This window comes from Sardina pilchardus, chromosome 10 (genome assembly GCF_963854185.1).
Source record: "Sardina pilchardus chromosome 10, fSarPil1.1, whole genome shotgun sequence".
NCBI lineage: Eukaryota > Metazoa > Chordata > Actinopteri > Clupeiformes > Clupeidae > Sardina > Sardina pilchardus.
This window is the reverse complement of record NC_085003.1, coordinates 5,360,227-5,383,923: the sequence shown is the minus strand read 5'-3', so window position 1 is coordinate 5,383,923 and position 23,697 is coordinate 5,360,227. Positions and strand designations below refer to the sequence as shown.

General features: G+C 43.5%; 3 protein-coding genes across 3 annotated transcripts in view; 1 reads left to right on the top strand and 2 right to left on the bottom strand.

Moving 5' to 3' along the window:
• dennd4a (DENN/MADD domain containing 4A) overlaps positions 1–3,147 on the bottom strand; it is a 54,984-nt gene extending 51,837 nt beyond the window's left edge. The window contains exon 1 of the mRNA XM_062546712.1: positions 2,953–3,147. The gene's annotated coding sequence lies outside the window, so the exon portion shown is untranslated. The remainder of the gene's footprint in view (positions 1–2,952) is intronic.
• Positions 3,148–5,678: 2,531 nt separating this feature from the next.
• Positions 5,679–18,883, top strand: rab11a (RAB11a, member RAS oncogene family). The gene is made up of 5 exons (XM_062546713.1): positions 5,679–5,918; positions 8,716–8,911; positions 9,109–9,302; positions 14,408–14,488; positions 15,142–18,883. Exons 1-5 carry the CDS (start codon positions 5,879–5,881, stop codon positions 15,276–15,278), a joined length of 648 nt encoding a protein of 215 aa, XP_062402697.1. The 5' UTR covers positions 5,679–5,878; the 3' UTR covers positions 15,279–18,883.
• Positions 18,884–21,348: 2,465 nt separating this feature from the next.
• The window catches only part of megf11 (multiple EGF-like-domains 11), a 109,744-nt gene continuing 107,395 nt past the window's right edge, over positions 21,349–23,697 (bottom strand). Inside the window, exons 23-24 of the mRNA XM_062547879.1 lie at positions 22,788–22,991; positions 21,349–21,524 (exon numbers count right to left, since the gene is read on the bottom strand). Coding sequence (XP_062403863.1) covers positions 21,349–21,524; positions 22,788–22,991 — 380 coding nt within the window. The remainder of the gene's footprint in view (positions 21,525–22,787; positions 22,992–23,697) is intronic.

Genomic DNA, 23,697 nt, shown 5'->3' with positions numbered 1-23,697 from the left:
AACTGCTCAGCTCATCGTTCTTATTATTGTGTGGAGCTTTTTTCCCCTTGTCTCTTCTGCTTTTTTGTGCTTTTTTGCCCTTGAGACGTCAATTCAAAGGAAGTTCGAAGATTAAGAAATGGCATAGCAACGTCATCATCCACACGCACCCAGAGCCTGTGCTGGAAGTCTCCGGAAAGAGCGGTGCTTTCATCACACAATCAGCATGGATCTCACGCTACTTCACAGTGAGCCAATCATTCAGCTTACTCAAGAAAATTATACTCCGTTTCAACACGAAGCCACCAGCCTCTGGCTCGGCCATTGAGGAAAAAAAAGGAAGTCCTCCTGGCTGATTAGGATGTACAGCTGAGAGGGATGACAAGTTTCCTGCAACTCTTTCCTAACTCTGACTCATAGCATTGCACACCCACACACACAAAACGAGTGACTTTTCACAAGAGCCGAGGAGTTTGACACTGTGAGTCATAAAATGACAGACACCACCAATTTAACATAGGTGTGAAATCAAATGAACTGCACTTTTGATTGATATTGCACTATTACAGTAATCATGTTTTGGATCCACCTATTTATCCTGTCTTGGTCCGCAAATTGAACGTCCACTATAAAAAAAAAGAACAATTACGATACCAGAGACAGTCTACCGAACAATTTGCAAAGCTGTCAAGCCACTGTTTAGAAAAGTGTGGCTGTTCTTTCTATTGTATTCTCTCCTTCGTGTTAATCCCAGGTGTACACAAATGCATCACTGCACTGGGATCCCCTCCAGACCAAATCCCAGCACACAGATCAGGCAACAAAACAACAGCAGGACGGCACAAAGAGCCTCCTTCTCACAACGCCATTGTTTTCTCTAATTGCTAAGAGTGCCTCCTCCCAGTTCTCGGGAGTTAAGATAAGCAAACACCCTCTTTTGTCAGCTGAGCGCCTCCCGCGTTGGGCCTGGGGAGCGAACGGGTAAATGGATGCGTCTCTCAAACATGATTAATGTGATATCATCCAGTGGCGTTGGCCCCCGAGGGGCCCGGAGGGGCGCTGCCCCAGGGTCCTCCTGCTGAGGGGGGGGCCCCTGCTGAATCAGGCCGGTGCGGCAGACCGAGCGTGGGGAGGAAAGGCGAGGTGAGGGAGGGCCCAGTACTGTACCGGGCCAAGCATCTGGTCCTGCTTACCCTGTCGAGGTAGACATTTGATTCCCTCTTTGCCCTGGCGAGCAACAGGCCGACTTCCTGAATTTTTAGGAAAGGAGGGGACGACGAGGCCCCGGCTAGCTGTTCCCATTCCAAACCGAAACATCTGCACGGCTGATCTGGGCTGCGGAGAGGTATGCGTGGCCCTCGCCCCCGCCAATGCACAACAAGCCAACGCGCTCAGCAAAATGCCCTGGCATTGTTCAGAGGTGGTAGAACCGTAAAACAGCCTCCCATGAATGCATGTAATATCTGCCAAGACAATAACATTGCGGAGGGCTCTAATAGGAAGCTGGGTCTGTGGGTAGGCTACCAGCAGGCAGGGGCATGGGCGACTGCCTGTCTTATGCTTCTCTCCTTTCTCTCGATTTTAAATAAACAAGCGGAGCGGTGGGAGCCTACATACAGTTCTCACCGCCGAAGCCCAGTAAATGCTGCACTCTGTGTTGACGTCATGTTAAATTATTCATTATAATCAACCAAATCATCCAAACGCCTACGCCTCAGGCTGCCTGCTCTGCCTGTCTGCAGTCGGCGTTGGATAAGGAGAACATGACAAGCACCACCACTGAAGCTAATCTAATCATTCCATCACACAATTAACACTGTAAAACAAATGGGCACCACATGGTTTATGGGTAAGATAAAAATGACCAGTACTGTAAATCACACATTGACCCCCACAGCTGCAGCCGGTCAGTTCCCCATGTCTGAACATCAGAGTGGTTTGACACTTGTTATGGCGGTTGAGGGGTGTGGAGAATCATTGTAAAGTGCATCTCCGACAGCCCGGCCGAGTCCTGTGAAGGCATGACTTACAACGATACTTAACCCTCAGGTCAGGAATGTGCCAGCTATTAGGGCCAAAGGTTCGTTATATCCTGAGCTCAGTCCAGGTGGTGTTGTGTCAATGGGAAACCCCACACAGCAGAGATGACGTGCAGGATTGCGAATGGGGAAATCTACAGTAAGATGTCGTGTGGTCTGGCCAGAGTGTGGACATGCAATCTGAGGGGAAAGCCACAGCCGGCCTGGCTTGGCATTAGGCAATATTGGGCTATTGCACTGTCACATTCACTTTTGCTTACACGACCACTGATACAGTACGTGCAGTTGGACTGTGAAAATACCCGTATAGCTTTAGACAAATGTAGATTGTGAAAATAGACGGTGGCTCGAAACAACCTGAACAGTCACTAGACACAAATAAATTTCACATGCATTTCAGAAATCCGTTGGTCACACGGCACAACAAACGAGCAACGCCGAAGTGAGCAGGCTGTCAGCTTCTTTCAACTACCACGCACTGATCCAGCGCTAATTACCCCACATCTATAGGCTATTCGTTATTGTCCACGATGTTATAAAGGGCATAGACCTCGCAGGGTACATTAACCACATTGGATGGATAGACCGCTATGGATTTAAAAGCAAATTCGTGGTAGTAGCCAAGCCAATCTGTAGCCTGCACATTATACCTAGGCAGCACTGTCAAATAATTGCATCAAGTCTCAGTACCTTAGGCACGAACTGTATTTTAAATGGGAACCGCCACAATGGGGTATCCTGTTCCTCAGCCTACCAAACATTGGAGGAGCTGATGCCAATGACATCGCCCTAATGTTTACACTACGACCATTCTATAGCCTACAAGCTCTGTGAATAAATTAGTGGGATACATCGATACAGCAAATAACATAAGCAACAACCGCACTGATAATAAGATATAGCCATTTAATAAATATCGAATAATCGTACTTACATTGCATGAAAACGTCGGTTGTTTACAGATGGAGCGCTCTTAGGCACATTGTCTTTCTTCACCGAATCGCCGTGTCAAATCAACTTAGGCTAGCTGTAGCCTGCAACCTATTCTTTGTCAAAAAGCTGTTATGAAAAATCCACCATCTTAATATTGTACAAAGTGCGTCTTTCCTTCAGTTTCTAGCTGTCGTTGATAGAGAATACGTCTTGGTTGGAATATGAGAATACACATCTGTATTTCCAGTTGGTTGGATGCGCTTGTCTACACTAAGCGCGCAAGCGCTTATCAAACCCTGCCATCCCTACTCATGACCCCGCCTACAACTACAGTACGTCACACATTAAATTTAATTCACATTACATTTATGATGTTGGATACGCTGTTTGTGTTATACACACACATCCACTGATATATTTGGAGATACAATAGACAAAATGTATATATATATTTAAATATGAGCAGGCATCTTCAGATACCAGCTACAATGGCAATGACACTCACATTAAAAATACATAACATAGACTAAATGCATTAAAGGAGAAAATTCTCCATCCTTTTTGCAACACATTATAGGATTTGTTGCTCCAGGATAATGAGGAATACTTTTGCTATAACCCATTAGCAGGCTATATCAACAAAATCACTGTATGAAAAAAAAAATCAATACCAAACAACAAAACTAAACCAAAATTAATTTTCAAGATGGGACAGCTTGCCACAAGTAACCACACAGGAGTGTGACTAGTGTTTGCTGCTGTTCAATGTCATAAAGTAGTTATTCAACCATAAACTCAGCTCTCTACTGCTCTCAAGTGGTCATTGATACCAATTACACTTCAGAGGAATGGGGATTTGCTATATCCACTGATGGCTATCAGATATGGCACAATTCCACATAGGTCCATTACACACTGCCTTACAACAGATGTTGCTTGTATCCCCATAAACAGTGAGCCCATTTGAGATGTTTTGTACATTGAACTTGTTTTGAATATTCATCCAGTTGTGTATTTTTTTCCTTCTAACAATGCAGCAAATTAGGCTTGATAGTGTGCCTTTGTTCTTCTGCAGAACATTCCAAAGTCATAGTGTCTGGTATATCATTAATGATCCTTATAAGAGTCTCTAAAAAATATAATTTTCAAAAGAGTACAGTACATAGAAACAAATAAAATAGGATTAGCAGCATACATTACACAGTCATACACACTCAGTCATTACATTACATGCAATAACAGTATGAACACATAGTCATTGCAAAACAGTATTTAGCATACATATACATACAGGCATACATTGATCACTTTCACACAACATATTGCACCTTATCTCTTTGCAGCATTGAGAGTGGTTATTGTGCTTCGATAAAAGCTGTGTTTGAGTCTATTTGTCCTTGCGTTAATTGATCTGTATTGTCTGCCAGAAGGCAACAGTTCAAACAGGGAGTGACCGGGATAGTTGAGGATTTCAGGCAAGGTGGGTTATTCTCGCTGGGCTCTGTAAATAATTGTTGATTAAAGATGCTGAAGTCACCTTTCTTTCTGATCTTGACTGGAGCTGACATGTTATGTTTGTGTAGGCCTACATTTATGAAATGTAATCCATATTTGGCAAGTAATCAATGGACTGAGCAAAACAAACAGAAAGAAACCCTATTCAAATTTACTTTGACTGGTCCACAACTCCCTAGGTATTTTTAGGTGATCATACAGTGACTGTACATAACTTCTTGTAGGCCAATATTTGATACCTGTATGTATTAAATGCATAATTACCATTTACCGTAGGATACTTGCAATTTGCTTCACTGACTGCGCTGCCACCAACTCAAATCAAGTCTGGAGACCTGGTGTGGGTGGAGTCAAACGCAGTGAAAACTCTGATGTAGGCTACACTGTACATGATCAGCTTGAGCTGACTGAGGTCAACATTGAGAGGCCCGACTCACATTTAACTCTACCTCAGTCTGCACGCTGCAGTCAGGTATATCTGGATCTGACCTTCCTTACCCTGCTTGCCAATTAATGTTAGCAGATTGTTTTGTGTTCATTTTTGACCCCACTGTCTCTCTCTGGTGCTGTCCTGTCACCCATCTCCTGTCCATGGGAGATTCTCTCAGGCTAACTTGGATGTCAAGAAACACTGCACAAAGCCGAATAGGATGTCATTCCAGCACTGTAGCGACGAATTCGATATCGCACAAGTGCACTATTAAGACCAAAACATTAGGTTCTACCGAGATTTGAACTCGGATCGCTGGATTCAGAGTCCAGAGTGCTAACCATTACACCATAGAACCAACCTATCCGTCAAGGAAAAATCATTGGTCATGTCACTCATGAAACCGTTTTCACGCCTTAAAAATACCATCAGTGGCACAACCATCACAAATTGCATCGTTGGGTGTGTGAACAAAGAAAATGCTTAGGCTATTACTAAATATGTTCGGCTGAATACTGTGGAAACATTTTGTCTTGATCTCTGCTACAGAGCCTACAGAACAGAAAGGTAGCCAATCCATACGCGATCAAAGCATTGCAAATCCACCATTGCCACTATATTGAAACACTATTCCAGTGCAATCTGCATGTGATTATCTGACAATAGATCACAATATCAATGGATACTGTAACGAATGATGTAAAGTTCAATGTGTTTAGGGCACAGCCCTAGATGATCGAACCGGAAGAAGGCGTTAGCTACTGAGGAAAAGGTGGTTGCTAACCAGCTTTAGCATTTACTAATCAAGAAAACGCAGCAGGCTAGTGGTTGAATGTGCGAGACCGCTTGATGCAGCCAGACTGTTGTCATAGCTTGTCTGCAGTGCAGTGTCAGGGGGAGTCAGTCGAAGAGCCACTTGTGATTAGCTCTTTTAGTTGTTAGCAAGCGAAACCCTTGAAGGTTGCGTTCCCTTTGCTGAAAGATGGGCACGAGAGACGACGAGTACGATTATTTGTTTAAAGGTAAGTGCCTTGTTGAGTTCGTGTAACGTTAACGTTAGCTGTGCTATAGTGTCATTAACGTTATAACGTTAGCGTTGTCGTTAACCTACTGTGTTTTTTTCCTCTGGGTAAACGATAGCTATTGCTAATTTGATGTCGAGATTCAGTGGCCGTGGCTTACTGTCAGTTTCTAATGTTATGTGGCGAACAATGGATTTAGCTGGGAGGTAACATAACGTTAAAAATCACAAGCAGTCACAAGTCAGCTGTTATCTGCTATCGCTACTTTACAGTTGGCTAACGTTAGCCAATTGCTATTTGTACCTCGCTGGCTTTGTTTCATACTCAGTGTTGACATTAACGTCAGCGTAGCAGACATCATTTGTCTTCAAAGCTTGATAACTAAGGAAGCCAAGAATCAACCATCAAGCCGGATACATAATGTTATTTTGGCGTTTGACCTAATATTTACGCAGTGGTAACGCAGCTAACATTCCATATCTGTAGCTAACATGGGCCAGTATGATGGTGGAAAGCTTGATAACAGGCATAGCAAGGCATAGCATAGCTGATAGGAAAGGCAGGCTGTAAAATCATCCGATTTAGCCAATTTGGCTATCCAGCCATAACACATTATCTAGCTCGCAATGTGATGTGGTTCAAACCAACTCGATGGGTTCCATCAGTGACTGTAAAACGTGTTTTAGTTAGCAGCTAACATTACGGGTGGATAATGTTAGCGATGGTTGAACAGAATGCTTGATAAAGCCTGTTAACGTTACTCAACACTGCTCAACGATAACGTCTATGGTAGCCAGTTACGCTTTGCTAAAATGAGATTGGTTATCATATTTAGCTAATGTTAGCTACCGAATACATATTATGTGGCTGGTTGACGGAGTAACTTTAGCAAAGAACGCTTAGCTTATGTTTACATCTTAACAATGTAGGGTTTAGATTGGGTTAACGTTAGCATCCAGCTCACAGAAGCACAATAGCTCACCTGACTTCAATGACTGTACAGTTAGTAGCTTAGTGAAACGGGTTCACACAAGTATACAAAAATCTAGCACTCTTGCTAACCGTATGGCCTAACCAGCAGTTCACCAGTTGACATGTCAACGTGAATGTTACTTCGTATGATGCCCAACTGGTGTCGACTAGAATTGTGGGTCAATAATGACGCATTGATTAGACGGTTTATAAAGCACATCCAAGGAATGCAGTCTTCTGAAATTGAAGCGTGTTTGCCTATAACGTTATAACATCATCGTTTGCAATTCATGATATTGGGAAATATTGAATATTAGGTCGAAGTGATGCACATAGATACGTGTCGAAGCACTCCTGGCCTACTGTACATCCTGACTTGGAACTCCTCGTTGGTTTGATAGTGTTTTGCATCCGATCATTCATTTTCAGGGATGAATAAAATGGTGCAAGGCAAGCGATTTTTTGTTGTTAACCCGCTGTTAACCCAACCCTATCTGACATTGCCAATGAACATTCAGATCGTCTCTGTTGGTTCTCTACCACTGACTTGTCCTCTTTGGTCTCGGCACTATTCATTCACTCCTCCTGTCTCTCTCCCTGCCGGTGAAGCCAAAATTGAGCTTGGACAGTCCTGCGATTGTTGTCCTAGATGAAAACAGGAATGTCCTCCTACAGCTTATTGCCCTCCCAACAGTTGCTGCTATTTATACATATCTGTCCTTTCACAAATTACACATTTTAACAGCTAACATAGTTAGCCTGGAGTGTAATGCTGCTAAGTACAAAGTCTTATGCAATTAACTCCAGACCTATAAGAAAGCCCATGTCAACATCAGCATTAGTTTCTTAATGGAGGAGGGACCTGGCCTGGGACACTTCTAATCTGTCTTTTTGTTAGAGTACACTAACAAAATGGTCCTATTATTCAATTGTAGAACCAGGATTCCCACAGTCACTGAAAGCTCTTGAAATAAGTGGAATTTCACACAAACACATTTAAGCAATTTAAAGTCAATTAAAGTTAACTGGACTTTTTGAAGGTTTAATTTGATTTACTGCAGCATAGAATTGCATTTATCTGGATGTTATTTGCTCTACTTCATTATTCATGTGTGACACTATAGGGACATTTGACTATTCATATATACAGTAGGCAGTTGTTTTGATTTGTGTTTGTAAAATCTGTTATTGCATCATCTTTTAGAAAAAGTAAAGCTACATGCCAAGGAGCAGCTGTGTTGTTCTGTCATCAATGACAAAAGGACTTTGAAAATAATGTGCTTCGTGCAAAAAAGCCATTTGTTTTGGTGTCGCTATAATTGTGTCAAGGACCCTGCACACCAAACATTTAGGGCTTCCCTCTATTGCACAGGAATGACACTTTTCCTTTTGTCTGTCTTAAGAGGAAAAGAAGAATCAGCAGTTCATTCATAGCTTTCCATGACTGATGCCTTCTGTGCTGAGTGTGTCAGGGGTGAGGGGACTCTTGTAGATGAAATTAGAGGCCTGCTCCATTGCTTCCTCCTGCTACAATAGAGAGGAAGTTGAGAGGAAAGGAAACGGTGGGCTCTGGAGCTTTCGAGGGAGGGTTACAACAAGGGCTAGTGTTTTACTAGTCTTTGTCGCTGGTTTAAAAGTGATCTTTGATATTTGATATTTTGGAGTGTTTTTTGCTCTGATAACAGCTTATTCATTCAAAACCAACTGAAATCCATTCAATCCTAAAGTCTGTTGTTCCTGTATTCATTGTGTGAGTATGTTGGCTCGTAAGTTGTTAACCTCGGAATTGAAACAAATGTGATTCCATTTTTGGTTGATTCCCCAGTGGTGCTGATTGGTGACTCAGGTGTGGGCAAGAGTAACCTGCTGTCCCGCTTCACCCGCAACGAATTCAACCTGGAGAGCAAGAGCACCATCGGGGTGGAGTTCGCCACACGCAGCATCCAGGTGGACGGCAAGACGGTGAAGGCCCAGATCTGGGACACAGCAGGACAGGAGCGCTACAGGGCCATCACCTCAGCGTACGTAAAAACACCCCTCAGTATGAGTCTGGAGGCCATTTGTTTTTTAGTGATAAACAATATGACAGATAATAGATGTTATAACCAATGTGGTTGTAAAGCTGTAATAACCAATGTGGCTATAACCACCTGCTGCCTACTCTGTGCTGTTGATCCACATTAGAAAAGAAGTATCACTTTACTGTTGTTTACCTCAGGTATTACCGTGGTGCTGTGGGGGCTCTTCTGGTGTATGACATCGCTAAGCACCTGACCTATGAAAATGTGGAGCGCTGGCTGAAGGAGCTGCGGGACCACGCCGACAGCAACATCGTCATCATGCTGGTGGGCAACAAGAGTGACCTGCGCCACCTGAGGGCGGTGCCCACCGACGAGGCCCGAGCGTTCGCAGGTAAGAGGTGGCACGCTCACACGGGCACATATGCAGGGGCACACTTATGGCAAAATAATCCATCCTGTAATCACATTTCTTTGTTTCACGATGAAAAAAACATTCTCTCTAGACACAATAGATTGATATTTTTTGTTTACGTGTTGGGTCACTATGTATGGGACTATACAGCATCAGTTATATCAGCGCAGATAAATGTAGCCAGACCAGAAGTGAAATTCTCAAAACTACTAGCTCAACCTCCACATCATCTAGTCACGTGTGCACATCATAAAATCAATTTCTCATTATTTACAACAAGCAGCAAATGCTGTGGGACATCCATGCAATTCATTGTGTACAATTGTTTTTGTTTTTGTTACATTATCAATAGATTATGTAATGTTTATCAAAATACATTATATTTGCTCTCTACTGAATAGTCTTACCTGCCAAAACATATTGCCATTAGTTTATTGCTTGAGTCATTACTTGTAAATGTGTTGAACCAGTTGTCACACATAATCTGTCGAGGGTAAGTTTGCCATTTCTGTTACACAATTTTAAAAATGTTCACAGAAGTTAAGAATAGCTCGTGGTTAACAAAGGGGGAAGTCAGATGAACCAGTTCTCTAAGCTCAAAAGTGCACCTCATGAATCATTGCATGCATAGTTCTGCCAACGGGTTGTTTCATTTATTATTATTCATTTCTAATTTTGTGTATTTTCTGACTATTGTAAAATACGGCCTTCTGACTATTCTGTAAAATACTGTAGGTCTTCCTGCCTTGTATGACATTTGATGACCTCATTTGGCAACAAATTGCAATACAAACAGTATATTGTATAAAGAATACTGTATAAAGAATAGCATAGTACATTCACAATCATTGTCATCAAAACCCTACCCATAGTTTGAGGAAGAAAATGCTTACATAGTAGACTGTTATATTGAAAGCATGACTACCAGTAAGCATTTTGACTATCTTGTTTTTTAAACAATGGTGCAAGTGTAACAGTAGCCTCGACACCTTAGATGTGAGGGACAGATAGGTTTACACAATGAACATACTACACAGAATGAGTTAGGTTTACACAATGTATACTGCACAGAAAATAACTGAATAGAGCCTTTAGCTCCATTACTAGCACGTTGGACTCCCGATCTGATGTGTGTGCGGGTGCGAATCTGGGCAAGTGCAGGGCTGAGCTAGGCTGGGTGAACCCTGCCGGACCTGTCAGCGGATTTGGATTTCGTCCGGCAGCTCAGGCTGGAAACTTGCACATCTATCTGCCCTGCTTCCTGTCCACAAACTTTGGGTTCAATCACAAACTAGATTCTCCAAAAGACACTCCCGGATCGTTGGTCTGATTGGTTGAAGAACTATCCAAGGGTACGGAGTCATTTAAACTATGCCCATTAATCACGCCTCTTGTGCAGTAGAAATAAAGCGCAGACTTCCCAGACTAATGTTTAATCTTGAAAGAATGAGCTTAGTATGGTGATAGCCAGACTAGCCGTGACGCCGACCGGGACTGATATTTAAGGGGGGGTGAGTGTAATGACCAGCTGTTCTGTAGCTGTACAGTATGTATGTTGTGTAAACTTCCCTCCCGATGCCGGCGGTGGTTAAGAGACGTGCTAGTTAAGAGCAAGCAGCCTGGTTGTTTTAGCTCGATTGCTAGCACACTCGACCTCTGATCCGAGGGGCTGCAGGTTGTGGGGTTGAGTCTGGCGAATGCAGGGCTGAGCCACGTGGTTCAACACAACTCTGGTTACACAAGGACTTGTCATTCTGATAGTACTGACATGTTTATTAGCAAAATCGTTTGCTTTTGAGAGATAAACTTAGTATTTTGAGCAAGTTACTTGCTTTTGCTGGTAAACAACTGTGTACTACAGTTTATACTAATTGTTTGGAGAAATGCACTTAATGTTCTGCAGTGGTGATTTGGGAAATGCACTAAAGTGACTGAGAAAAGCTCTTTTAATTCTATGTCTGTAACTTATGCTAAATTGGTAACCAAATTATATTCATTGTCAGGATTACAGTTACTTGTAAAGTAGTGATTGTTTATCAATCCATCACACGCATTCTAACTGGAAAAGGTTCTGCTACACATATATATCTGTGTATATACAGTGCCTATAGAAAGTTATCATACCCTTTTGAAATAGTTACTTTTTTTGTCTTACAGCCTGAAATCAAAACCCATTTAAAAAAAAAATCTTTTCCAGTTTTATTTACAAATGTAGCTGTACAACATCAAAATAATGAAAAAAAAGTCAACAGTTCTGAAAATTAATAAAAAATTAAAAACTAGAATAACAGGGTTGGAAAAGTCATCATACCCCTGACTTAATACTTTGTAAAACTTCCTTTTGCTTTCATTACAGCCATCAATCTGTTTGGATATGTCTCTATTATAGCTTTGCACACCTAGATAGGGGAATATTTGCCCAATTTTCCGTGCAGAAATGTTAAAATTTAGTCAAATTCTGTAGGGAATGGCGATGGACTGCTCTCTTCAAGTCAATCCACATATTTTCTATAGGATTTAAGTCAGGGCTCTGACTTTGCCACTCAAGGATATTCACCATCCTATCCTTAAGCCACTGCTTTGTTCTTTTGGCAGTATGTTTAGGATTTTTGTCGTGTTGGAAGGCGAATGACCTCCCCATCCTCAGCTGTTTAGGAGAGGGACGCAGGTTTTCCTCAAGAATTTTGGTGTACTTGGCAGCATCCATTTTCCCTTCTATCCTGACCAATTGCCCAGTCCCCGCTGAAGAGAAACATCCCCAAAACATAATGTTGCCCCCACCATGCTTCAAAGTAGGTATGGTGTGTTTTGGGTGTGTTTGGGTGTGTATACTGTGTTTGGTTAGCGCCTGGAGCTCAGTCCAAAAACTTCAATCTTAGTCTCCAAAAAGTTCGATCTTAGTCTCATCTGACCATATAAGCTTTTTCCACATGGTAGCAGAATATTCCAGATGTGTTTTTGCACTGAACTCCAAGCGCAATGTTTGGCGAAAACCAACACAGTACACCACCCAAAACACACCATACCTAGTGTGAAGCATGGTTGGGGCAACATTATGTTGTGGGGATGTTTCTTTTCAGCGGGAACTGGGCAATTGGTCAGGATAGAAGGGAAAATGGATGCTGCCAAATACACCCACATTCTTAAGGAAAACCTGTGTCCCTCTCCTAGACAGCTGAGGATGGGGAGGTCATTCGCCTTCCAACACGACAATAATCCTAAACATACTGCCAAAAGAACAAAGCAGTGGCTTAAGGATAGGATGGTGAATATCCTTGAGTGGCAAAGTCAGAGCCCTGACTTAAATACTATAGAAAATATGTGGATTGACTTGAAGAGAGCAGTCCATCGCCATTCCCTACAGAATTTGACTAAATTTTAACATTTCTGTACGGAAAATTGGGCAAATATTCCCCTATCTAGGTGTGCAAAGCTATAATAGAGACATATCCAAACAGATTGATGGCTGTAATGAAAGCAAAAGGAAGCTTTACAAAGTATTAAGTCAGGGGTATGATGACTTTTCCAACCCTGTTATTCTAGTTTTTCATTTTTTATTAATTTTCAGAACTGTTTACTTTTTTTTCATTATTTTGATGTTGTACAGCTAAATTTGTTAATAAAACTGGAAAAGATTTTTTTAAAAATGGGTTTTGATTTCAGGCTGTAAGACAAAAAAAGTAACTATTTCAAAAGGGTATGATGACTTTCTATAGGCACTGTATACACACATGGGTGTCTTTGGCCATGTAGCCCAAGTAAATAACTTGTCATGCACATTCAGGAAATGTACATTATTTCAAACATGCACTGGAAAGGTGTTAAATCCTTGCAATAGGTAGGAGATTTCACACAGTGGTCGATCAACAACCAAGCCTATTTCACATTGCACAGCAGGACACACAGACATTGTGGCAGTTGCGGATGTGCCACATGTCGTACCTGGGAATGGGATCTGTGAAGGCTCTCTGTCACGGCACAGCGTATGCTACCTGTAGTCTTAATGTCCAACCAAAGAAACAAAAAATACATCACCCAGCAGAGCAACCTTCGCAAGCATTTCACCGGCATTTTCAAGTAGGCACATTCTTTCATAGATGTTTTGTTTATATAGGCCCACAACAACTCCAGAATTTTCAACAATGGTGTTCCAGAACCCAACCCCTCCTCATTCATTTCGTAAAGACAACTGCTTTACAGCTTTTTTCAGTGATCATCCTCGAAAATCATTATTTATGATTTCTTTGTCTTTGCTACAAAGCTTCCCAACACCCATCTCCACTGGTGTGTGCTTGCCACCTTTGTTCCCTTGCTTCTGTTCCAATTCTTCACACTTTATCTTTTTTCCTTTTATTGCATCTTCAAAAGGAATTGTTAGCTCAATAAAGCAGGTGATGCACTCACACTCAGAATACAACACTATGTCTGGTAGTCACAACAATCAAAGTCCTTATTGTCTCTGTAAAATGCGCTGTGTGGAACTTGCAGTTGCCCTCTGGCATCTACCAGGAGTTTCCAATCTTGTGGTTAGCCCCATCTTCCTCTGTTGATTTGTATTTGCCATTTTCTTTTACTCTTAAACAAACAACAAAAACAAAAACAACAAAAAACATCTTTAAATTAGGTGCGATGGGTTTATACATGTTATTACTACATCATTTCTGAAGATTACCGTCATTTCTCAACTACTACCCACGACTTATTGATTTAGATAAATTTCTTCAGCTAAAAGGTTTATACACGGGGGCAGTCAATATGGTATTAATATGGTTTCATTTCTTTTAACTTGAGTAAAACGTCCTGCAGCTTATACACAATGCGGCTAATACACAGGAAATGACTGTATATAAAAATGTGTGTTTGCATGTTTTGTGTGTACCTGGCTTGCATTATGTGCACAGGTCTTGAGAGCTCAGGCAATTAAAGTGGACTTAAACTTTGACCATTTTTATTTATTTTTTTTAGAGAAGAATGGCCTATTTTATGTGTTTACTTGGTTTACATTATGTGAAGCATTGGTCTTGGGAGCTCGAGCAGTTGAAGTGAATTTAAACTTTAACTTTTTTCTTTTTTTCTTTTTTTAGAGAAGAATGGCCTGTCCTTCTTGGAGACATCAGCTCTGGACTCCACCAACGTCGAGACGGCCTTCCAGACCATTCTGACGGGTAAGAGCAGCACTGACCCCAAGGCTAATATCTGTGGTTGTATCTGTTTCTGAAGTGAATGAACAATAAGAAACAGAGGGTGAAAGGGTGCATTACATTGGTGTGTGTGTGCGTGTGTGTGTTTGTGCACTTATCTGACTGAGCAAGGGAGCGCTGTGCGAGCGGAAGGTATAGGGAAGGACAGAGATGGATTGTGGGAGATGGCCGTGTTGGCTGAGGGCCAGGCTCTTGTGAATGAGTAATCAAAGCTGGCCTTGGTCAGAAGGATCCTTCGAGTTCCTCTGGGCGGACGTGATCGTCATGGAGATGCATCCCTCCAACCCTACTGTGTCACCCACAGCGGTTTTTAATGCCTCGCTGCCTGGCACAGACCGACGAGCAAACAAACCGCAAACAAATGCTGGGAGTGCACGACTCTGATGTTTATTTTCAAATCTCTGACTTCCTGATCGGCCACATGTGGTCGTAAAAGAGAAGTGCTGAGGTTATGTCACCCTCTTATGGTTGACATTTAGACACGCTTACACATTGACACTTTTAAAGCCGCTCAGTGTCAACTTGCCAAGGATGGAAGGATGATTGATGGGTCTCTCTCTGTCTCTCTCTCTCTCTCTTTCTCTTTCTCTCTGTCTTTCTTTTTCTCTTCTCCACAGAAATCTACCGCATCGTGTCCCAGAAACAGATGTCGGACCGCCGAGACAACGACATGTCTCCTAGCAACAACGTGGTGTCCATCCAGGTGCAGCCCACTGAGAACAAACCCAAGATGCAGTGCTGCCAGAGCATCTAGCAGCCGCCCATACCCCCATCCCTCACACACACACACAAGCACACAGACACAGACACACACACACACACACACACACAAATGCACACACACACACCATCCCAGCCCCCCTCTCCTCTGTAAGACTGCTTGGGTCCCTGGCTGCAGCTGTGGTGGCAGGCAGAGGCACTCCGACAGTGTGGCCAGGCCTGGGTGGCTTTGAAGGGTCGCCACCTGCAGTCTCTGGACTGACTGAGCTTTTAAGTTTGGGGCTTTTATTTTTGTTTTTATTATTATTATTATTATTATTATTATTAATAATATTTTTTGTCCGTTTTATTTTCTGCCGTTGTAGGCTTTTTATATGGCAAAATTTTAATAATCATACGTGCTGATCTTCACAGAAATGTCTTAATATATATGATTTGTTTTTGTTTGTGTGTGTGTGTATGTGTGGGAGTGCGTTTGAGTGTTTTTGTTTTGTATTTTGTTTTCAGCAACATGTGTTATTTGTTCATGCTGTTTGTCTTCTGAGAGGGCACGCCCTGATTTGTCTTGTTGAAAGGCGACAGAGATGGATAGATGAGGTAGGGGTTTGGCCTTGTCCTGAGTCTCCACTCTCTCATTGGTAGTTACTGACTGGCTCTGATTGGATGGCTAGCTTATTCAGTGCTGACCGGTTCTGATTGGATGGTTTATAGATGCTGAGAGATTCTGATTGGGTGGCTTTGAAAACTTCCTCATCTCTCGTCTTGGATATTTCAGCCCATTATTCAATTGCTGAGCAGTTAAGAGGCTCAGAACCAATAACAAAAGACCAACAACAACATGCAGAACATTCGGCGTGTGTCCGTGTATGGGCTGATCGTAACCCAGGGGGGTGGGTTTTGACCGGTGGTTAATCAAGGACACAAATCACGCTTGCTTGCTTGATCACGCTTTTGAGAGCTCAAAGGTGTTGGTGGTAGCAGCAGCAGCATCAGCAGCAGCGGCGGCGGCGTTAGTGAGGGTGCTCTTTGCTCCATCTGTGCACTGGAAGGGTGTGGAAGGGTTTCCCTCCCACTCCAGGCTTCCTGCCTCAGCTTGGCTTCACGCGGTGGGTCCTGTGTGTGTCCACGCGCTCGGCGTGCGGCGGGAGTGGTTTCAGTGCCTTTCTCTACGGAATGTCACAAGGGGACGAGGCCTTCTGATTCACCTCTGAGGCTTCGCTTACCGCAGGTTCCCTACTCTGCTTATCCCAATTGCTCCCTATTGCGCCCACCCGCCCACACACACACACACACACACACACACACACACAGACACACACACACACACACCCTCTCTGGCCTTTCTCTCGCTCTCTCTCTTTTTCTTTCTCTCTCTCTCTCCAACCTCAGCATGCTCATCTTATATCTTGATGCCTTCATCCACTCCTTTCTCTCTCCATCTCTGTATCTGTCTGTCTGAATGCCGTAGTTCCCCGGTCTGGTGTTGCCTCTGCTATATGAGACGCATTTGAGAAGAGACCCCCTCGCTAGCTTAGTTTAGTACTGGAAGCAGCCCCCTCTGACTCCACTGTAAACTTGCTTGAGTTTTTTTTATTGTTACTGAGTGATTAACGTCAGCTTTGTTTCCTCCCCTCTTAACTGGAACCCCCTCATCTGTGTGTGTGTGTGTGTGTGTGTGTGTGTGTGTGTATATGTGTGGGTGTGTGTCTTAGTCTGTTTGAGAAAATGTCCGTCCTGACTAGTTTGTACTTCACAGTCACTGAGGTAGAACACTAGCTAACAAATACACACCCAACCCTTTTTATTTTCAGTGCCAATGGACCATTAAGAGCATTCATGTATGTATGTATTTATGTATGTATGTATGTACATATGTATGTACAGTATATACGTACTGTAGCATAGTTGAGCAACACATTGTAGTCTCTGTGCTGTGGCCCAGTGTATGGTCACATCCTCCTGAGTATGCCTTAGCAGACCACTAGGTCACTAGGACACTCAAGGCCAATACTGACAAAATGGCCTAGTCCCATCACACGCACTTGCACCCTTGCAACTTTCTACACCTCTTAATGAATGGAGTTTGGAATGGTGAAAGAACGAAAGCAGAATGAAACGTCTCGTTGTCCAGCCTTCTACACAGAAATGACACCTTGTAAAGGAGCACTGCAGGAGGGTGCAAGTGCGGGCATTGGGATTGGGCCAGGACGTGCTGTGGTCAGGTGACTGATAGGAAGTCCAAGGCTGCAGACCAGTGTACAACTCTGAATCCACCCCAGACACAGACACCGACACCCGGCCTTGGTCTTCCCACTGGCTTCAGAAATGAGAGGTTTCACAAAACAGCACTACAATGATGACTGTCCTATTTTAAACCTGTGTCTTCGTATTTATCCAGTGTCCTCTTCACTTCAGCTGTAATGTATTGTATTATGGATTCTCTCCACTTAGAATTATGAATTAGCTTCAAAATGTACCACTTGAATTTTTTTCAATAATAGTACCCGACCCTGTATTATAAACAACGGTTTTGTCATGATTTTTTAAGTTTATTATCTTTTAATTTCTAAATCATGCATTCCTTTGTAACTAGCTTAGCAAAATGCCACCCTCGTGGCTAACAGCTCTTTTTTTATGGTGGAGCTGTCCCAACCTAAAAACGACGACCTCCATCTGACGGTGGATGTTATCTGTGATGACTGAACCAGTTCTGAGTAATGCGTTCCTGCCTGCCTGAAAGATGTCACACAGCAGGCATGAAGTGCTTTTATATATTCGTCTTAGAGAGCCACTCTTGCCCAATGTCCTTTCCTCTCCCGCCTTTTCCCAAAAGGCTAAGGTCCAGAGTTCAGTTTCATTAATAGCTGATTAATGGCCGTTTTCAAACAAACTGAAAAAAGTGCTTCTTTGTACCAACACACTTGAATAGCACTCAACATTGTTTGAGAACAAGACTGGCTCTTTGAGATGAAGTATATCTGTGGTGTAGCCCTGGGGAAAACGGTAGTGATTTAGGTGATGTTGGCATCGACGTGACTTGGGTAGAACCACTAGGCACTGTTTGGACGCATCAGGCAAGCGTATGATTGTAAGCCTCGGGCGTGTCTCTTGGGAAGGTTAAGGCAAATCCATTTGAATGTATGTCAGTCCTTAAGATCATCACACCCTTAGACCCCCCTGGAGGCTTGTAACAAGCTGTGAGAATGGTGCGTCCTCTTGTCGTTGTTCCACCTCTGTGTTGGCAGGGCTTTGCTACAGGCAGATGGTCACAGGAGAACCTTGATCGTGGAACGTGTCGGTTCTACAGGGTGTTAAGCTGCCTGTGGCGGGCAGTGCTGGTGATGTGGGGAAGGGGGGGCACAGATGGCATTGTCTCGCCCTGTTCTGCCCAAACTACTGCAGACCGCCTCGGTGTGTCCAAACTAGTTTATTTTCATTTTGTTACGCTGTAGTGATTGTCAAATGATCTTTCACATATTGCCTCTGAAACGATTATTTTATGTTATATTTTTATTGCGTTTGTTTTACGTTTGCGCTGTGATTTCTTTTTTTCATTTCTATTGTTATGATTATACTATTTACTCTCTTCACTGTAATTCCAATTTAAAAGTGCAAATAAAAGAAAAGACTTCAAACGGATGATTCTTTGTTCTGTCTGTTTTGTTCTTTTGGCTGTAATGAGTGGGAAATACTGCTACTATGATACAGCCTACAATTACAGCCTCTTATCCTTCTGACGTCTATTCCATAAGCTTTCACATTTTTAAAGATAAGTGTGTACTTAATTATGCATGTGAAACAGTACAATTACTGGAACCTAAGGGTACAGTATATCGGAACAATACTTGTATGTTACAAAGAAGACAACAGCAGTACAGTGAAGGCTGAACTTTGATCGTGTGAAATGGGGTACCTCTACAGGCTCCTGCTTCAGTGCAGAGGAGAGTGTTCTAGTATGATCGAGTGCTACTGCTAGCCTTTCCTCAAAAGCACCAGCAGGATGTTCCTTTTCTGTTAATTAAAATGAATAAAACCCAATCGACCTTCATCTATGAAACGCTAACTGCAGTGCTGATGGCACTCCAGTGTATTCCATTTTCATGAATGCAGTCAAGCTGATAATACTTGGCCTTTCACCTAAAACATTATAAGAGTGTAGCTGACTCCTTTTGGAAGCTTCAGTATCATTGATTCAGACCTAAAGCAAAAATCATTTTGTTCACATTTCAAATGGCTTTGAAACTAGAATAAGACACAATAAATGTGTGTTATTCCCACATAAATGTTTATTTTGTATTTTTTATAAATAAGAAAACATCAAGCAGCATTGAAATGGCAATATTTCCACATTTCCAAAAGTTGGAAAACTTTGTGAAGCTAAGATGGCTGGCCTGTACACAGTCCTCAGTCCTCTGGCGTGGAGGTGCAATCTGAATCGTTTCCTGGATGTGTGATTGTCAGAATGTTATTGCTTCTGGGGATAGACGGGGTGAAAACCGCTGCACTGTGAAAATACAATGGAGCCAAAATGGACGCAAGTGAAGCTGAACAACCAAAAGAGAATCTCATAAAAATCACAAGCAGCAGGTGACATGCCACACTTAGACATGTTTTTGACCCCTGACCCCCAGAGATGATGAGATGTTTTCCTTCCCATAATGCCTTTTACATGGACGTGAGCTAATACATATTATTATTATTTTTTTCATTATTTTTTTTATTATTTTTTAATATCAATGGGCATTGACCACATGAATAGAATATTTCACTTGATTATCTACACTTTGTATCCATATGTTTTGATCATGCTTGCTTTTTTATCTTTCACAGTAACATCTGAGGAAAAACAATATTCAACAATACTGCTGAGAATTCATAAATATAAATAAGATGCATCATTAATACGCAAATACAAAACATAACAAAAAACCCTGCTCCAACCAAAACATGTAAACAGATTTAAAAAAAAGATCAAAAAATGTATACAAAAACAAAACAAACAAACAAAACCCATCGTCATTTTTTTTTTTTTTTTTTAAATGATCATTTCACACCAGCTCTATGTCTGTCTACTCATGCTTTATCTCTAAAGGTTTACGTTCCCTTCTTCAGAAGAGGGAAAAACACAACAAAAACCAACATGGCTGCCTGTAAGCCACAGGTGGGCGTTTGCACTTTGACCCCTCTTCTGGTCAAGGCTGTCCCCCAATCCATGTGACTTAAGCCTGATATCACAGCTGTGCTCAGTCAGCGTAGAATGTACCGGAACATCTCCCATGGTGCCTCGTGTTGTTTTTTTTTTTTAAGGTATTCCTGAGCTGCTTCCCTGTTGAATGTCCATCTAAGATTCCCGTTTCTTCCATATCCATTGTGTGGCGTCACAGATGAATTTTTAGAAAAACTATGTACATTAGACCGCTGGTTCTGCAGCCTTGTACACCTATATTTATATACAGTATATACCACTCTCCACAGGCACGCAGTGGTGCTGGGTGTGTGTGTGTGCGTGTGTGTGTGTTTGAGTGTGTGTGTGTGTGTGTGTGTGTGTGTGTGTGTGTGTGTGTGTGTGTGTGTGTGTGTATGTGTGTGTGTGTGTGTGTGTGTGTGTGTGTGTGTGTGTGTGTGTGTGTGAGGGAGTCCTGGTGCAGGATTTGAGGACAAGTGAGTGTGTTAAACGGCGATGGGAAGGAGGAGAGGGGTGAAGGATCGCTGGTGTCAAAGAGTGTCTCTCTCTCCATCTCTCTCTGTGCCTCTGGAGTATGTCTTTTGCCTGTGTTTTCTTAGTGTTCTGTTTACTCAAGTCTGTCAGGGGGGAGTGTTGAGAGGGAAACAAGACTAAAAACTAAACAGGAAAAAAAGAAGAAAAAAAACCCTTCCCATCCAGCTTCTGATAGAAAACTCCTGATGACGCTGTGAGGGCGAGAGACAAAGGGATGAAAGGAAGGGGAGGAAGGGAGAGGAAGAATGAAACAGAAGTGACAGAGAAAGAGAGAGAGAGACAGAGAGAGGAGGGGAAGGGCCCTGGGCACCTGTGGAGTTCCATCCACCCTGCGCGAGGATTCTGTTGCCCCAGCGGGCCTCGCTGGCGCCCCCTGGCTCTGGCCCTACAGCAGTGAGCTGGGGGGGCTCTCGGGGGGCGGGGGGCTGTGCGTGGGGCTGTGGCGCATGGGCAGGATGTCGTAGTGGCTGGGGATGTGGCTGTTGCGCGGCATGTCGTAGGGACTCTGGGAAAAGCCGGTGGCCAGGCCGTTAGGACCCTGCAGGACACTCACAGTAGGCTCTGATGGAGAGAGAGACAGAGACAGAGACAGAGACAGAGACAGAGACAGAGACAGAGACAGAGACAGAGAGACAGAGAGACAGAGAGACAGAGAGACAGAGATAGAGAGAGAGAGAGAGATTTATTATAACATCTCAAACATCGAGAATTGTCTCATCTCATCAATTAGTCTCCTTTTAAATTGTTTGAAAACTATGCAGCGCTACCGCTACAAATAAACAGGATTAAAAATGTACTAAGTTTTGAACTCCGCTATGCAACATTTACTCAAGCTGTGCACATAAAACACTGCTTACGACTCATTTCAACACACTCGAGGAGGCGATGTATTTCCACAGCGCAGCGTGACCCAGGGCTCTCAGAGAGGAAGATGAAAGTGAAAACAACAGGACAATGTCACCCACTCACTCCCAGATGACCTGGGTCACTAAAGGCCAGCTGACCCGGGTCACTAAAGGCCAGCTCTAAACCGATATGTTATATGGTATATATCTGAATCTGAGACTCCGAGAGACGAGGAGGGCCCATAAAGCATTAAACCTTGAGAAAAGTACACAATCAACCTTGACGGTGTGAAAAACGATGTGAGAAATCTATGGCTATTTCCCAGCATTCCAGTGGTGACATGCCTGAGCGCGACCACAAACCTCCTGTCATAACAGTCAAACGCTCTGTCTAATCAGCTAACAGAGAAACACCGAAGTGGTGTTCTTTCAGAGGAAAGGCCTCTTCATAGCCCTCATAGTCAACAAGCCATTAAACAGTTCTCTCCAAACTGTCAACTTGTATCATCTATTGGCAAAATGACCACAGTGTCACATTTAGTTCTGCAAAAGTGCAGTATTAGATGTTAGCTCCAGTCCCTAAAGCAGCGAAAGCTCCGCTGACTGACTGGTGTCCTATACTGCTTAAGCTATCTAGCCCTGTGGGACTAATCCGGTTTAGGCTCCATCTGGTTGACCTTGTGTATGTACTACCATAGTCACGTTTAACTCCACAGGTCACTTGTCTTGGGTCAGCCTGAGGTCCTGGCAGATTGACCAAAGTTTGTGTTTAACCCCGAGCGACCGATGTGTCTCGTGACAACGTGAGAGAGAGAGAAGAGAGAAGCCGCTTTCACACGGCACAGCTAGCCGACAATTAGGCGGCTCGTCCCGAGCATTCACACTGGAGCCGGCTAATTGGCGACGTGTTTTACGCCGGCCAGCTGTGCAGTGTGAGAGCGGCTTTAGAGAGAGAGACTTTAGAGAGAGAGAGACTGACCGACGTCGTAGACGTTCCGGCTGGTGGTGGAGGTGGCGGAGGGGGAGCAGAAGGGCAGCTGGTGGCGGCCGGGGGACTTCATCTCCACGTAGCTGCTCTCGGTGTGCTTGCAGGCCAGGCCCGGCGGGTCGCGGATGGTGGCGTACGGGTTCTCGCTGTTCAGAGAGCACGAGCTGTTGCCGCACAGGGCCGGCTTCATGTAGTCTACAGGAACATATGGGGGGAGAGAGAGTGGGTGAGGAGCAGAGATCACACAACTCACTACACACACACACACACACACACACACACACACACACACACACACACACACACACAATTGAAACATACAAAACAGACAATGCTTCAGGCATACAGTATACTGTACTGTATATGCATAACTATAGGGTGGACATACACCCACTTATAGACATTAACACACAAACACGAACATTATGCGCACACACACACACACGTATACACGCATACACACACACACACACACACACACACACACTTATACACACACACACACGTACGATAACAGTGGGTGGATGAAGCCTTTAAGACTCCCTGTGTGTGTAATTGAACAGGCATTAGACACCTTCAGCACCTCTGCTGCTGGTGAGCTCTACATGTGAGCGGTGTGTGTGTGTGTGTGTGTGCATTATGTAAGATGAGTAATGGTGTGAAGCAGGCGCCCTGCAGGATCTCTCAGGCCATGATCCATAGGGGGGGGGGGCATGAGAGGGGATGGGATGAGATGGGGAGGCAGATATGTGGGGCCCCGTATGCCTCCCCTCCCCTGCAGATGGTCAGGCCTGAGTTATGATGGCCGGGGATGGATGGTTACACAGAGGAGAGAGGGGAGAGAGGGAAGAGAGAGAGGGAAGAGAGGGAGGGAAGAGAGGGAGGGAAGAGAGAGAAGAGA

What these genes read in the sequence shown, in the direction of transcription:
- rab11a (XM_062546713.1), top strand. Translation starts at nt 5,879, where the DNA reads ATGGGCACGAGAGACGACGAGTACGATTATTTGTTTAAAG. An exon ending in TACAGGGCCATCACCTCAGC is followed by an intron (nt 8,912 to 9,108) that starts GTACGTAAAAAC and finishes TGTTTACCTCAG; the next exon opens with GTATTACCGTGGTGCTGTGG. An exon ending in CTTCCAGACCATTCTGACGG is followed by an intron (nt 14,489 to 15,141) that starts GTAAGAGCAGCA and finishes TCTTCTCCACAG; the next exon opens with AAATCTACCGCATCGTGTCC.